The 17,274-nt window shown below is 39.9% G+C and overlaps 1 protein-coding gene across 1 annotated transcript in view; it reads left to right on the top strand.

The window, feature by feature from the left end:
• The window catches only part of piezo1 (piezo type mechanosensitive ion channel component 1 (Er blood group)), a 286,359-nt gene that overhangs the window by 118,580 nt on the left and 150,505 nt on the right, over positions 1-17,274 (top strand). The window contains exons 19-21 of the mRNA XM_077496131.1: positions 10,930-11,055; positions 15,829-16,029; positions 16,252-16,456. Of these exons, the coding sequence (XP_077352257.1) occupies positions 10,930-11,055; positions 15,829-16,029; positions 16,252-16,456 (532 nt within the window). The remainder of the gene's footprint in view (positions 1-10,929; positions 11,056-15,828; positions 16,030-16,251; positions 16,457-17,274) is intronic.

Below are 17,274 nucleotides of genomic sequence, written 5' to 3'. Positions count from 1 at the left end.
TGAGAGAACAACTGGGCAAAACATCTTGCCTTTTCGAAATACTATATGACGGGGGCGGGGCATCAAATATTGCCTTTAAAATTTCATTTGTCCAGAAAGAGCAAATGCTTAATAACTCCCATGTTCAAGCTCCAAAAAATCTCAAACTTCTCAGGCAACGTAATAGTCACGGCCTGAAAACATCTATATGATAAAATTCAGTTATACATATAGCGCCACCTAGTGGTAACGATAAATGTCATACTTTACGTTTTTAGCTACTGTGCCGAGTTCGTTGAAGGGATCCAGTTGAAAATTGGTCAGAAAAGCCTTAAGAGGTTGATCATGCCCCACACCGAATATTTTAACTTTTCGCCAAAGGGCGTGGCCGGCACGGTGCCGCAAAGTCTGAAGATTTTTCGTGACAATAAAAGTTGCTTTAACTTGACCCAGATGGTCCAATCTTCTCAAAATTTCACACATTTGATGAGAGTCCAGCCCTTAAGACATCTGCGAACTTATATTTCATCTTACTTATAGCGCCACCTAGTGGCAATTTTTTTTCTTACGAATTTTCTTCAACGTTTCTCTCCAAACACGTTAACTGGACCTACCTCATATTTGCTCAGAAGAGGGTTTCGGCCTTCATGATGTCACAACACGAAGTTTGTGAGTTTTTGCGAAACGCTGTGGGCGTGGCGAAGCACTGTTCGCCAAGAAAACAACGCCGATTTTGAGGGTCTAAACATGCACAGAAACTCATGAAACTTGGCACACACATCTGGCCTGGTAAAATGAGTAATATTTTATCATGTATTGTGCTATTTTTACAAAAATGACTCAATAGCGCCCCCTAGAAATTTTTAACGAAGCAGCCCCGGTTGTACGTTTAAGCAAGAACGACGAATATTTTTAGGTGTATGAGGGAGCCCAAGACCTACAAAAAAGTCTCTTGGACCTATATGCTAAAATGAACAGGAAGTGAGCTACGAATTTTTGAATGTCCCATTTTTGACGATTTTTGCACATTTACAGGGGGCATACTTTTGCCCACTTCTCCTACACGTTTCATCCGACTGACTTCAGACTTGACCTGGACCATGTCAAGACCTGAGCCAACGACAGGCGGAAAAATCTTGACTTTTCGGAATACTATATGATGAGGGCGGGGCATCAAATTTTGTGTTTCGCAATGAAAAAGGATATGCTTAATAACTCCCCGGTACATGCTCCAAAAAATCCCAAACTTGACATGTATGTTTATAGTCAAGGCCTGAAGGTACCTCTATGACAATATTCAGTTATATATGCAGCGCCACCTAGCCCTTGAGGCGTGAAAAAAAATACCCCACATATGGTATTTTTACAAAAATTGTAAACTCATTGTAAGTGTGATAACTAAGTCATTTATGAATATTCTTTTAGTTTCCACCACTCAAAATGTTCACTGGCATCAGACCTATCCAAACATATGTATTTTTTATTTAGTTTTATTTATTTTTGATAGCCTCTATGGACGTTAAAAGCAGTATCGTGAATGAAGGATATGCTTAATAAGTCCCCGGTACATGCTTCAAAAAAATCCCAAACTTGACATGTATATTTATAGTCAAGGCCTGAAGGTATCTCTATGACGAAATTCAGTTATAAATACAGCGCCACCTAGTCCTTGAGGCATAAAAAAAAAAAAAAAAAAAACACGGCATTTTGTACAAAATTTGTGAACTCATTGTAAGTATTATATCTAAGTCATTTATGAATATTCTTTTACTTTCCACTACTCAAGATGTTCACTGGTATCAGACCGATCCTAACATATGTACTTTTTTATTTTGTTTTATTTATTTTTTATAGCCTCTATGGACAATAAAAGCAACATCGTGCAATGAGTACGAGCGATGATGGGTTTTTATACTTTTGGAAAAAATAACAATCAGGTCAACTCATTACCTGAAAATAAAAAAAGACGCTGATTTTTGCAGATCTTAACAATCACCAAAACCCATTGAGCTTGACACACACATCACACCGAGCAAAAAAAATCCACATGTAAAGGTTTATCATGCCATGTTCAAAGAAATTTTGCTCCTAATGTGCCAGTACCCCAATGTGCGAGTACCCCAACGTGCAAGTACCCCAACGTGCAAGTACCTCAACGTGGCCCGGGCTGCGAGGGCCCTTTATAGCTGCTCGCAGCTCTAGTTATTCTTCTTCTTCTTCTTCTTTATTCTCCGCAAACGATCGCATTTTTGAGGACCTAAACATTTACGGAAACTCACCGAAATTTGCACACTCTTCGGGCCCGGCAAAAAATTTTATATTCTGATGTCATAACAACGAGACTCTATAGCGCTCCCTAGCATAAAAAAATAAAAACCAATCCCGGCACGTCTGACCTAGAGCTACGAAATTTGGCAGGCACTTGTAGCACCCCGGGCCACACAAAAAGTCAATTGGGACCATGTAGCAAATATGTACAGGAAGTGAGTTATGAATTTTTGAATGTCCAATTTTGGCCCATTTTTGCACATTCACTGTGGTCATACTTTCCCCCCCTTTGCAAACAGTTTTAATCATATTGACTTCAAACTTGGCATGTAGTTTCTCAAGACCTGAGACAACAACTGGACAAAATATCTTGACTTTTCGGAATACTATATGATGGGGGTGGGGCATCAAATATTGCCTTTAAAATTTTATTTGTCCAGAAAGACAAAATGCTTAATAACTCCCATGTACAAGCTCCAAAAAATCTCAAACTTCTCATGCAACTTAATAGTCACGGCCTGAAAACATCTATATAATAAAATTCAGTTATACTTTTAGCGCCACCTAGTGGTGACAATAAATGTCATACTTTACGTTTTTAGCTACTGTGCCAAGTTCGTTGAAGGGATCCAGTTGAAAATTAGTCAGAAAAGCCTTAAAGGAAGGCTCCTTTAATTTTACATGTATGGCTTGATCGGCAGTAAATAGTTAGTTTAGCTACGAAAAATGCATAAGAGCTGAAGAATACACCCTTATATTGATTTATTTAACTTTTCTTCAACATAGAAGTACTTCCGTGTTGGAACGCCCCCGAGTGGTGACGTAACAAGTGTGTATACTCGCTTGGCGAACAGTAGTTCACGCAGACATAACAACGAGGAGGACACAAACTGTCACTTATGCCTTTGTGTATTGCAAAATTTTGCAAGGCGTCGGCAAGGAAAAACCCGCGAGACCCCCCTAAAAAAAAACAAAAAAAAACAAAAAAAAAACGACTTGAGTAGACAATGGTTTGTTTGCTAAGTGCTGTCAACCTCCCGAAGGACAAGCAGGCGTGCGCGCAGCGAACATTTCAGGCATGAGGACTAAGAAAATATGTTAAAATTTGAGATGGGGTACGCCACACGCCTAATACTAAAGCCCAACGCAGTACCGAGTATCTTTAAAGAACCAGACGTGGGAAATAATCAAGCCGATGGAGGATCTCTGGCGGCTATTCCCGCAACTGCTAGCAACACGGAGCCTTCACTCTCACAACAGCCGGCACAAATCGAGGTCTCCCTACGGCCACTGAAAGATCTCGGAGAAGCGAAGCAAATTTAAAGCGAAAGGTAGGCATGTTTAGGGGGTGGGGGGGGGCATTCGTTATTATACTGCACGGACTGTTTTATTTCATAATTCATTTGAGTGTGAACATTGTCAAGTACGGGGACCAGGACGTTATGTTTTATTAGCTCGTAAGTTGTTTATACTTCACAAATTGACCATGTTCATAATCTTATTTTACCAAAAAATTTATAGAATGTGGATTAGTGTCATTATCATGTGTCATGTGCGACGTACTACATTTGTGTTCTGTCCCGCTGTTCTTCCTGTGGTGCCTTCGAGTTTCATTTGCATTTCTATTAATTTCGTTCGGATCCAAACCATTGATAACCAGCCTAGGTAACGGCGTCTCGCATTTCCTTAATTCATTCTGTCTATAAATAAACACGGTTAATACACAACCTTCTTGCAACCTTTCGTTTACATCATCGGGACGCTACGCAAAAAAAGAAAAGAAAAAAAACAGCTAGGGGAGGTTGGGCGCTGTAACGATGATACATTTAATTTTACTATTTTTTCTTTTTCCTGAAATAGTTCGTCAGTTCCACACGTTTTGCATTGCTCGTGCTGTGTGTCACTTTACCTGTTGGATATTGGCAGTTGAGATTGTCCGCAAGGAACCGATCCTCGAGTTCTTTCATTTCCAGACAGCACACATTCATTAGCGGATTGTCCATTCCTGTGCAGCTCCCGCACCACCACTCACCCCCCGCCTGATTCACTCGTTCGTTAAAGTTTATTTTGTGCCCGAAAAGACCATCTGGCGCCACAACTTTCACATCCAAGGCAGACTTTCCTTCGGTAGGGTTATTTTGTCGTGTTGGATCGAAGCGATAAGGTTTAATCCTTCCGGGTTTGACGCTAGATGCACGGCTGCGTTGCATAGTGCTTCCATAGTGTAGCGTTTACACACTAGTGACGTAAACATCCGGGTTATTTAGTCACGTGTAACAAACATGCCGGCGTTCGATTCATTTTAACATCGGTTTAAAAGTTATTAAATGTACATAAAAAAATAATCACGTCACCAAATTAATTATTGAAAAAGTAGCAACTTTTTGCTGCTAAAAATGGATCAATAAGTAAAGTGTTCCTTTAAGATGTTGATCATGCCCCACACCGAATATTGTAACTTTTCGCCAAAGGGCACGGCACGGTGCCGCAAAGTCTGAAGATTTTTCGTGACAATAAAAGTTGCTTTAACTTGAACCAGATGGTCCAATCTTCTCAAAATTTCACACATTTGATGAGAGTCCAGCCCTTAAGACATCTGCGAACTTATATTTCATCTTACTTATAGCGCCACCTAGTGGCAATTTTTTTTCTTACGAATTTTCTTCAACGTTTCTCTCCAAACACGTTAACTGGACCTACCTCATATTTGCTCAGAAGAGGGTTTCGGCCTTCATGATGTCACAACACGAAGTTTGTGAGTTTTCGCAAAACGCTGTGGGCGTGGCGAAGCACTGTTCGCCAAGAAAACAACGCCGATTTTGAGGGTCTAAACAAGCACAGAAACTCATGAAACCTGGCACACACATCTGGCCTGGTAAAATGAGTAATATTTTATCATGTATTGTGCTATTTTTACAAAAATGACTCAATAGCGCCCCCTAGAAATTTTTAACGAAGCAGCCCTGGTTGTACGTTTAAGCAAGAACGACGAATATTTTTAGGTGTATGAGGGAGCCCAAGACCTACAAAAAAAGTCTCTTGGACCTATATGCTAAAATGAACAGGAAGTGAGCTACGAATTTTTGAATGTCCCATTTTTGACGATTTTTGCACATTTACAGGGGGCATACTTTTGCCCACTTCTCCTACACGTTTCATCCGACTGACTTCAGACTTGACCTGGACCATGTCAAGACCTGAGCCAACGACAGGCGGAAAAATCTTGACTTTTCGGAATACTGTATGATGAGGGCGGGGCATCAAATTTTGTGTTTCGCAATGAAAAAGGATATGCTTAATAACTCCCCGGTACATGCTCCAAAAAATCCCAAACTTGACATGTATGTTAATAGTCAAGGCCTGAAGGTACCTCTATGACAATATTCAGTTATATATGCAGCGCCACCGAGCCCTTGAGGCGTGAAAAAAAAAAAAAAAACCCACATATGGTATTTTTACAAAAATTGTAAACTCATTGTAAGTGTGATAACTAAGTCATTTATGAATATTCTTTTAGTTTCCACCACTCAAAATGTTCACTTGCATCAGACCTATCCAAACATGCATACTTTTTTTATTTAATTTGATTTAATTTTGATAGCCTCTATGGACAATAAAAGCAACATTGTGCAATGAGTACGAGCGATGATGGGTACATATATTTTTCCAAAAAATACCAATCAGGGCAACTTATTGCTAAAAATAAAAATGGGTGCTAATTTTTGCAGATCTTAACGTTCACCAAAACCCATTGAGCTTGACACATTCATCACACCTGGCAAAGAAAGTCCACATGTAAAGGTTTATCATGCCATTTTCAAAGAAATTCTGCTTCCAATGTGACAGTACCCCAATGTGCGAGTACCCCAACGTGCAAGTACCCCAACGTGCAAGTACCCCAACGTGGCACGGGCTGCGAGGGCCCTTTATAGCTGCTCGCAGCTCTAGTTTTATTTATTTTTGATAGCCTCTATGGACTTTAAAAGCAGTATCGTGAATGAAGGATATGCTTAATAACTCCCCGGTACATGCTTCAAAAAAATCCCAAACTTGACATGTATATTTATAGTCAAGGCCTGAAGGTATCTCTATGACAAAATTCAGTTATAAATACAGCGCCACCTAGTCGTTGAGGCATTAAAAAAAACAAAAAAAACACTTACAGTATTTTGTACAAAATTTGTGAACTCATTGTAAGTGTTATAACTAAGTCATTTATGAATATTCTTTTACTTCCCACTACTCAAGATGTTCACTGGTATCAGACTGATCCAAACATATGTACTTTTTTATTTTGTTTTATTTATTTTTTATAGCCTCTATGGACAATAAAAGCAACATCGTGCAATGAGTACGAGCGATGATGGGTATATATACTTTTGGAAAAAATAGCAATCAGGTCAACTCATTCCCAAAAAATAAAAAAGGACGCTGATTTTTGCAGATCTTAACAATCACCAAAACCCACACTTGACACACACATCACACCTGGCAAAAAAAAAAATCCACATGTAAAGGTTTATCAAGCCATGTTCAAAGAAATTTTGCTCCTAATGTGCCAGTACCCCAATGTGCGAGTACCCCAACGTACAAGTACCCCAACGTGGCCCGGGCTGCGAGGGCCCTTTATAGCTGCTCGCAGCTCTAGTTATTATTTATTATTATTAGGGCCCGAGAAGCTACCGCTGCGAGGTCCCTATTGTTTTTCAATCGGATTATTATTAGGGCCCGAGCAGCGACTGCTGCGAGGTCCCTCTTGTTTTTGTAAGAATTCTTCTTCTTCTTCTTCTTCTTCTTCTTCTTCTCCGTAAGCGATCGCATTTTTGAGGAGCTAAACATTTACGAAAACTCACCAAACTTTGCAATCTATTCGGGCTCGGTGAAAAATTTGATATTATGAAGTTGTCATAACAACGCGACTCTATAGCGCCCCCTAGCGTAGAAAAATAAAAAACAATCCCGGCCCGTTTGACCTAGAGCTACGAAAATTGGTAGGCACGTGCAGCACCCCGAGACGCACAAAAAAGTCAGTGGAAGCCATTTCCTAAAATGTACAGGAAGTGAGCCATGAATTTTTGAATGTCCAATTTTGGCCCATTTTGGCACATGCACTGTGGTCATGCATTTCCCCCCTTTGCAAACATTTTTCATCAAGTTGATTTCAAACTTGCCATGTATCATCTCAAGACCCGAGACAACAACTGGGCAAAAAATCTTGAATTTTTGAAATACTATATGACAAGGGCGGGGCATCAAAAATTGATTTTAAAATTTCATTTGTCCAGAAAGACAAAATGCTTAATAACTCCCATGTACAAGCTCCAAAAAATCTCAAACTTCTCATGCAATTTAATAGTCACGGCCTGAAAACATCAATATCATAAAATTCAGTTATACATATAGCGCCACCTAGTGGTGACAATAAATGTCATACTTTACGTTTTTAGCTACTGTGCCAAGCTCTTTGAAGGGATCCAGTTGAAAATTGGTCAGAAAAGCCTTAAGATGTTGATCATGCCCCATACCGAATATTGTAACTTTTCGCCAAAGGGCATGGCCGCTACGGTGCCGCAAAATCTGGTAATTTTTCATGGCAATAAAAGCTGCTTTAACTTGACCCAGATGATCCTATCTTCTCAAAATTTCACACAATTGATGAGAGTCCAGCCCTTAAGACATCTACGAAGTTATATTTCATCTTACTGATAGTGCCACCCAGTGGCAATTTTTTTTCTTACGATTTTTCTTCAATGTTTTTCTCCAACCACATTAACTGCACCTTCCTCATATTTGCTCAGATGAGGGTTTCGGCCTTCATGATGTCACAACACGAAGTTTGTGAGTTTTCGTGAATCGCTGTGGGCGTGGCTAAGCGCTGTTCGCCAAGAACACAACGCCAATTTTGAGGGCCTAAACTGGCACAGAAACACATGAAACTTGGCACATACATCTGGCCTGGCAAAATGAGCAATATTTTATCGTGGAATGTGCTGTTTTTCCAAATATGACTCAATAGTGCCCCCGAGACGTTTTTAACGAAACAGCCACAGTTGTACGTTTAAGTTTTTTTTTAGGTGTATGAGGGAGCCCAAGACCTACAAAAAAGTCTCTTGGACCCATATGCTAAAATGAACAGGAAGTGAGCTACGAATTTTTGAATGTCCCATTTTTTACGATTTTCGCACATTGACGGGGCATACTTTTGCCCACTTCTCCTATACGTTTCATCCGACTGACTTCAGACTTGACCTGGGCCATTTCAAGACCTGAGCCAACGACAGGGGGAAAAAATCTTGACTTTTCTAAATACGATATGATGAATCATCAAATTTTGTGTTTCGTAATGAAAAAGCATATGCTTAATAACTCCCCGGTACATGCTCCAAAAAATCCCAAACTTGACATGTATGCTTATAATCAAGGCCTGAAGGTATCTCTATGACAACATTCATTTATAAATACAGCGCCACCTAGCCCTTGAGGCATAAAAAAAAATATACCCCACATACGGTATTTTGTACAAAAAATGTAAACTCATTCTAAGTGTGATAACTAAGTCATTTATGAATATTCTTTTAGTTTCCACCACTCAAAATGTTCGCTGGCATCAGACTGATCCAAACATATGTACTTTTTTATTTATTTTTGATTGTCTCTATGGACATTAAAAGCAATCGTGAATGAAGGATATGCTTAATAACTCCACGGTACATGCTCCAAAAAAATCCCACACTTGACATGTATGTTTATTTTATTTTTATTTATTTATTTATTTATTTATTTTTTGTGTGTGTATGTGTGCGTGCGTTTGCGTGCGTTTGCGTGTGTGCGTTTGCGTGCGTGCGTGCGTGCAAATACGTATAAATTTATACTCATTAATTCACCTAAAACCTTGTAAATATCCCATTACCCTTCGCCTTAACCAGGTACTTCAGAATCTTGCCATGACATGTATGTTTAGATCAAGGCTTGAATGTATCTCTATGACAACATTCCATTATATATACAGCGCCACCTAACCCTTGAGGCATAAAAAAAAAATACCCCACTTGACGGTATTTTTACAAAAATTGTAAACTCATTGTAAGTGTGATAACTAATTATTTATGAATATTCTTTTAGTTTCCACCACTCAAAATGTTCACTGGCATCAGACCTATCTAAACATGCATACTTTTTTATTTAGTTTGATTTAATTTTGATAGCCTCTATGGACAATAAAAGCAACATTGTGCAATGAGTACGAGCGATGATGGGTACATATATTTTTACAAAAAATACCAATCAGGGCAACTTATTGCCCAAAAATAAAAAAGGATGCTGATTTTTGCAGATCTTAACGTTCACCAAAACCAATTGAGCTTGACACATTCATCACACCTGGCAAAGAAAATCCACATGTAAAGGTTTATTATACCATTTTCAAAGAAATTCTGCTTCCAATGTGACAGTACCCCAACGTGCCAGTCCCCCAACGTGCAAGTACCCCAACGTGGCACGGGCTGCGAGGGCCCTTTATAGCTGCTTGCAGCTCTAGTTATTATTATTCTCCACAAACTATCGCATTTTTGGGGACCTAAACATTTACGAAAACTCACCAAATTTTGCACACTCTTCGGGCCCCGCGAAAAATTTGACATTATGAAGTTGTCATAACAACGTTGCTCTATAGCACCCCCTAGCGTAGAAAAATAAAAATCAATTCCGGCACGTTTAACCTAGCGCTTTTGAAAATTGGCAGGCACGTGTAGCACCCACCCCGAGACGCACAAAAAAATCGATTCACAATGTTGAAGGGAACGGACTGGTGATCAGTGAACCTGGGTTCAAATCTTGTTTCAACCACTCCAGTACAAATTCAATATTGAATACTAAGAATACTAATTGTCAAATGATTTCACAGACATGTCCTTTGATGTCTTTCATCATTATTCAGCTTTTATTCTGTTCAATATTCAAATAAAACTCAAGCTCAGTATATACTGACATATTCACACCAATTATGTACAATGTCATAGAGTCCTCTTTGGCTGCAATGGCACAGTGGTTTGAGCAAATGCCTGTCACACCGAAAGACCTGGGTTCAAACCCCGCTTGGGCAACTCTTCAGCTAGTTCACAGGAACTTGGACTGGTAACAGGAAGCGATGGTTCAAATCCCACCTTCACCAGATTGCAGTTCAACTTTTCTTTTTATTCATTTATTATTCAACTACAAGTTACTACTGAAAATCTTCTGCTACTACTAGTGGTAGTAGTAGTAGTAGTAGTAGAAGTAGTAGTAGTAGCAGTAGTAGTAGTAGTAGTAATTAATAGTTAATTACTATATAATGATGACTTGATTGTAATTTTCACATAATTTATTTTTCATTGACCTTCTTTAGCAATCAGCTATTAGCATTTAGCTTAGCATTCAACTATTGACATTCAGCTTTCAGCATTTCCACGCAATTTCTGCAGAAATTGCACTTAGTCTAGTTATTATAATTATTATGAGTTGTTTTTGTTTACCCATCAAATTTCTGGGGTTATTTCTCCTTTTTAGTGAAGGGGACTTTGAATGACACATAATCCATGTAGTTGAGGTCAAAGGTGACACAATTCAGCTCAGGTTTTGTATGGTGACTTGACTTAAGAGTTGTCAGTTGTGTTTCTTATTAGTTTCTTTCACTTTTCCTTACAGCCACTTCTGAATGAAACCAACCTTTCACAAAAGGAAGTAACGAATTCATCCTTGTATAAGGCACCGGTGGACCCAGCCAAATGGTTTGGCATCAGGAAGGAAGCTCATGTACTGGACTATAGCAAGGTATAGAGCACATTTAATAAGTCTTCAGTTGTACTCAACAATTTAATTAGCTCTGAAGTGCAGAGAGATCTTTATATATTATAGAGTATATCATTATTGACTACTGCACTCCTATAAGATGAATGACGAATGGAGAACGTGAAACAGGAAACAGAAATACAGAGCAGCCTTCCAAATTAAAAGCATGGATTTCAAAACAAGATACAATCGGGCCCAAAAGTATTTGGACAGTGACACAAGTTTTGTTATTTTAGCTGTTGAGAAAAACATATAATCAATATAAAATTAAAGTGCAGACTCTCTTCTTTAATTTGTGAGTATTGACATCCAATTTGGAGCAGGGGTTTAGGAATTACAGCTCTTTAAAATGTAGCTGTCACTTTTTCAGTGAACCAAAAGTAATTGGACAATTGACTCAGAAGGCTGCAAAAAATAAAAACATGGGCCCTTCCCTCATTAACATGTCATCAAATACGCTGTTAAAAGGTCTGGAGTTGATTCCAGGTGTGGCGTTTGCATTTGGAGGCTGTTGCTGTCAACACACAACATGCTGTCAAATGAGCTCTCAATAGGGGTAAAACAGACCATCCTAAGGCTGACAAAAAAAAAAGAACAAAACCATCAAAAAGAAAGCAGAAATGTTAAGAGTGGCCAAATCAACAGTTTGGTACATTGTGAGAAAAACAAAATGCACTGGTGAGCTTGTGAACTCAAAAAAGGCCTGGACATCCATGGAAGACAACAGTGGTGGATGATCACAGAATCCTTTCCATGGTGAAGAAAAACCCCTTCACAACATCCACTCAAGTGAAGAACACTCTCCAAGAATTAGGTGTATCAGTATACCGTACAGTGGTACCTCTACTTACGAACGTCTCTTCATACGAAATTTTCGAGTTACGAAACGCCTCAACGGGAAAATATTGCCTCTTGTTACGAAAGAAATTTCAAGCTACGAAAGGTAAAAATTCAGTACCGAACGCAACATACTTTCGACTATGGCTATTACTTAGCATCTTTCTGACATCCCATTGTCTAAGAGGAACCTCTACCATAGGTAACTATGTGTAGATAATAGTTTGGTGTCTATGCAGCGTCCTCATCATTCATCCCTCGGGCCATGAGGTGTTCCGATAACTAATTAACTAACTGGCGACGAATTTGTGCAAAAATTCAAACAATTGGTGATTGATGAAGGCACAGTAAGTTTTTAACTCTTTGCAATCCGCCGACGAACTAGTTCGTCATGTGACACCCGGTGGGCGTCACCCGAAGACGAACTAGTTCGTCAAACGTGGTTTTTTTTTATGAATGGGTGGATGAGACTCTTGGGCAGTTTCCCTCTGAATATTAAGCCCGTGAAGCACTGTAGTGACGAACTGTGCCCTCTTGATGGCAGTGATGGTCTCTTTACACGAGGAGGATGTGATTTCCTAAGAGGCGGAGTGTTGTGGAGTGGTGGGGGCCGGTGGCTGGGGGAGAAAAGACGAGTGCTAACGGCGGCTAACCGGAGGCCGCTAAAAACAAAAGCTCACGCTTTTGAGCAGAGCGTTTGTCACGATCGGTCAAGAGATGACGAATAGAAAGATCAAGGATTCTGCATAAGAGAGTGTGAAAAGCGACAAAAACGTCACGGGTGCCCACTTCAGAAGCCACCGCCTCCGGCGTTCTCTGAGACACGGAGTGAAAGTTTGCATCGTCGTATCTCTGACCAGTCCACGTCATCTGACGAGGAATCCGTGACGAATTTGGCGAACTCGAGCCGCCTTCACCAGTTGAACAGATCAATTCAAATGTGGCGAAGGTAGCAGCAGCAGCGATTTATCCCCGAAAGCTCCTGGAAGCCCCGGAGGTAAGCTAACGTTTAGCATTCTGTAAATCGAGTGATAACAATTGTACTAGTTCAGTATATTGAATGTGACAGGGATGAAATGACTTGGATGGATGAGAATATTCACAGACATGCTTCTGTATACTGTATGTGCAATGTCTGTAACCTCGTACTAACTAACGCATGTTGCACAACATTCGATTACAGTTGGGGCAGCGTACACAAATGGCCCCTTCGCAGTCACACGCAGTGCGACCGAAAGGTAAAAAAAAAATCACAATACCTTGCAACAATAATAAAAATTACATCTTGATCACAGTATTTTCTGTAATTTACAGAAGCAGCTACTACACTGGCAGAGGCACAAGCGTGTGAACATCTTGCCGTGTCCCCCTTGAACGCAGAAGAAAGCTTCACACGCGATCACACAAAAGACACTATTGGGTTTCAAAACAAAACCCATGCACCCACTCATGCATGCATATTTTGTAAATAACCCCAAATTTGTAAATAGTTTATCAAATGTGAAAATGGAGCTGTTATTTCCCTGTATAGTACGTAAATAGCGCACACGCACGAGCACGCACACACGAGCACTCACACGCACGCCCACACACATGCACAAACATTCCTGTAAATGATCAACATTTTGTAAATAGTTTGTGAAATGTGAAAATATTGCTGTTTACACACGCTATCAGATATCTAAATAAATCCTTATTTTGCTATCAAAAACACATTTTCATTTTTTTTTTCATGTTTTATGGAAGGCAAGGATTGTTGAGATATTTGAGATGTCACTAAACCAAAAAATATTACTGTAAAAGTCACTGTTTTGCAGAAAATGCATCATTTCACAAAAAGCTTCATTTCTCCTTATTTTGCCCGAGATTCTTGAATTATGTCAAATCAAGCCATTTTCAAATGATGATTACTAAAGAACAGAATAAGGTAGAATCATACTTTTTGTTCTAATGAAAGAGGAGACCCCAATCTTTCAAACAACACCCACCATGTCTATTTAGTCATAGCACACAATATTCTAATAAGCATTGAAAATGGGTGAAAATATGCGAAATCTGGTGGGATTCTGGAGTTACCTTGTCAGAAAATGCGTGGGATTGAAAGAGTTAATTGCGACGAGACGGGCCTTTTTTGGAAAAAGATTCCTCGCCATGCCTACAGTTTCCATGAAGTTTCGGAATGTGTTGAAAAGAATCACCCAGAAAAAGTGTTCACCAGTCGGGGGATTGCTCACTAAGATGATGTTTGCCTTCGACATTTTTGAAGGATTGGGGGAAAAAAAGAAAAAAAAGAAAACATCCTTGGATCAGTTCTTTACAAAACACCAGGCAAAAAACACTTATGAGAGAGAACATGAACCAATTTTGTAAGTAGAGGTACCACTGTATACAGTCTACCATAAAGCGAAGACATCATGAGAGTAAATACAAAGGATTCACCACAAGGCGCAAACCATTAATCAGCCTCAAGAATAGAAAGCCCAGAATTGACTTTGCCAAAAAAAACACCTGACGAAGTCAGTCCAAGTCTGGAACAGCATTCTTTGGACAGATGGGACTAAGATCAACCTGTACTAGAATGATGAGAAGAAGAAAGTTTGGAGAAGAATTGGAAACAGCTCATGATCCAAAGCACACCACATCTTCTAAACATGGTGGTGTTAGTGTGATGGCATGGGCAATATGGCTTTCAATGGCACTTGGTCACTTGTGTTTTTTGATGATGTGGCAAAAGACAGAAGCAGCCCGATTAATTCTGAAGTGTATAGGGATATAATTTCTGCTCGGATTCAGCCAAATGTAGCAAAGTTGATTGGACGGTGCTTCATAGTAGAGATGTACAATGATCCAAAGCATACTGCAAAAGCAACCCAGTAGTTTTTTCTAAAGCAAAGAATTGGAATATTCTTCAATGGTTGAGTTCATCACTCGATCTCTGACCAATCGAGCATGCATTTCACGTTCTCACGGAAAAACTTAAGGCAGAAAGACGTTCAAAGATACAACAACTGAAGACGGCTGCAGTAAAGGCATAACAAACCATCACAAAGGAGGAAACTCAGCGTTTGGTGATGTCCATGTTCCAGACTTCAGGCAGTCATTGCCTGCAAAGGATTCTCAACAAAATATTGAAACGTACCATTTTACTTTACGTTATTTTATGTGTCCAATTACTTTTGAGCCCCTGGAATAAGGCGCATTGGCATAAAAATAGCTACAATTCCTACATGCTTAATCATATATTTCTATTCAACCTCTTGATTTAAAGCTTAAAGTCTGCACTTCAGTTCATTGTAGTTGTTTCCGTTTAAATCCAATGTGGTGGAGACCCCAAATCACGAAAATTGTGTCACTGTCCAATACTTTTGGGCCTGTGTAATTAAACATCACACACTAAACAGCTTGAGGAATTCTTAACATGATATATATTACTAAATTACTAGTAACAATATTGTATTGAATTTAATTCTTTACACTTCATTGGGGCGGCATAGTGGTTGACTGGTTAGCACGTCCACCTCCCAGTACTGAGGACTCAGGTTCGAGCTCCGGCGTTCCTGGGTGGAGTTTGCATGTTCTCCCCGTGCCTGCGTGGGTCTTCTCCGGGTACTCCAGTCTCCTCCAACATTCCAAAGACATGCATAGAAGGTTAATTGGGCACTCCGAGTTGTCCCTAGGTGTGCTTGTGCGTATGGATGGTTGTTCGTCTGTGTGCCCTGCAACTGGCTGGCAATCAGTTCAAGTTGTACCCCGCCTGCTGCCCATAGCCAGCTGAGATAGGCTCCAGCACCCCCCGCGACCCTTGTGAGGAACAAGCGGTTCAGAATATAGATGGATGGATACGCTTCACTGTTTTCCTTAAAAAGAAATTGCACAACCACATATTTTGTTTGGGACTTGTTTTTACTTTTTCTGCAGAACCATTTAGTGCTGCTGCTGTTGTTGGCATTTGAGGCCACAGTGTATCGTCACCAGGCCCACCACTATCGTAAGCTGCAACGCTCTCCCTCGATCGTACCTGCTCTGTTCCCAGAAGTGACAAGGAACACTTTAGACCAAGGCCTTCTACCCTGCTTGAAGTACCTGCTCAACTACACTTTTTACAAGTTTGGATTAGAGGTGACAGTCATATGTTGGATATTCACTTGTTCGCAATGACTTTGGACTAAAGCATTAATTTTCAAATATTTGTTTTGTTTTGCAAGCCGTGTTTAAAAATACAGTTAGGGGACTATAATTGACTTATCAGAGTATGGCTCTGAGACATACTTCAGATATTTTTTCTTACTGTATATCTCATTTTATCTAAAAAAAAATAACAATGCACTTTTTTACTTTAAGATCTGCTTCCTAATGACTGTGAATGTAATCGGTCAACGGATGAACTTCTTGGTGATCATCCATGGTTGTTGGTTGGTGGCCATCTTGGTGAGGCGACGCCGGGCATCCATTGCAAGGATATGGCCAAAATATTGTCTCTTTCTGGCCATCTTCATGATTTATCAATACATACTATGTGTGGGTATACCACCTGCTCTGTGTAAAGGTAAGCCTTAATTCATTGGATACATAAGGATTGTATTTGGTACATCTACTACATGGTTTTCATGGTTGGGTGACTTAAAATAGAAAAGAGAGTCCATGAAACATGAGCACAGTTCATTCCAAGAGGCTATTTTGAGTACCGTATTTTCCGCACTATAAGGCGCACCGCATTATAAGGCGCACCTTCAATGAATGCTATATATTAAAACTTTTTCCATATATAAGGTGCGCCGTATTATAAGGTGCACCGTCAATGAATGACATATTTTAAAACTTTTTCCATATAAAGTCGCTAAAGTAGAGGCTGGGGTTACGTTATGCATCCATTAGATGCATATACAATGTATATATATGAATATATACACATGAACTCCTTCTCAATCTACACCTCTGGGCTACTGTTAATGTTTGGTGGTGATTTTTTCCAGGGGCCTGTATTTTGCCATTTTGTGTTGGTTTTGTCAACAGCAGGACATTTCCATGGACAGACAGTTTACCCCTCCAGCCAATCCCAGAGCGGGGGGTGGCGGGGGGCGTGTTACTCGCTGTCGCCAGACGTGGCCGGGCGAATTTGTTGGCTGCATGACGTCACTCCCGCGGCAACTTGACAGCACACACTGATTTTATTATTATTATTTATTTTATTATTTTTTCACTCACTCAAGCTTGTGTGAGTGAGTGAGTGAGTGAGTGAGTGAGTGAGTGAGTGAGTGAGTGAGTGAGTGAGTGAGTGAGTGAGTGAGTGGAAAAAAAACAAAAAACAAAAAAAATGCCGGGCTCTCGACACGGTAAGGGATAGTGTGCGCGCATCACAGCGAG

This window comes from Festucalex cinctus, chromosome 14 (assembly GCF_051991245.1).
Source record: "Festucalex cinctus isolate MCC-2025b chromosome 14, RoL_Fcin_1.0, whole genome shotgun sequence".
Lineage (NCBI taxonomy): Eukaryota > Metazoa > Chordata > Actinopteri > Syngnathiformes > Syngnathidae > Festucalex > Festucalex cinctus.
The sequence above is the reverse complement of the archived record's forward strand: the minus strand, read 5'-3'. Positions and strand labels throughout refer to the sequence as shown.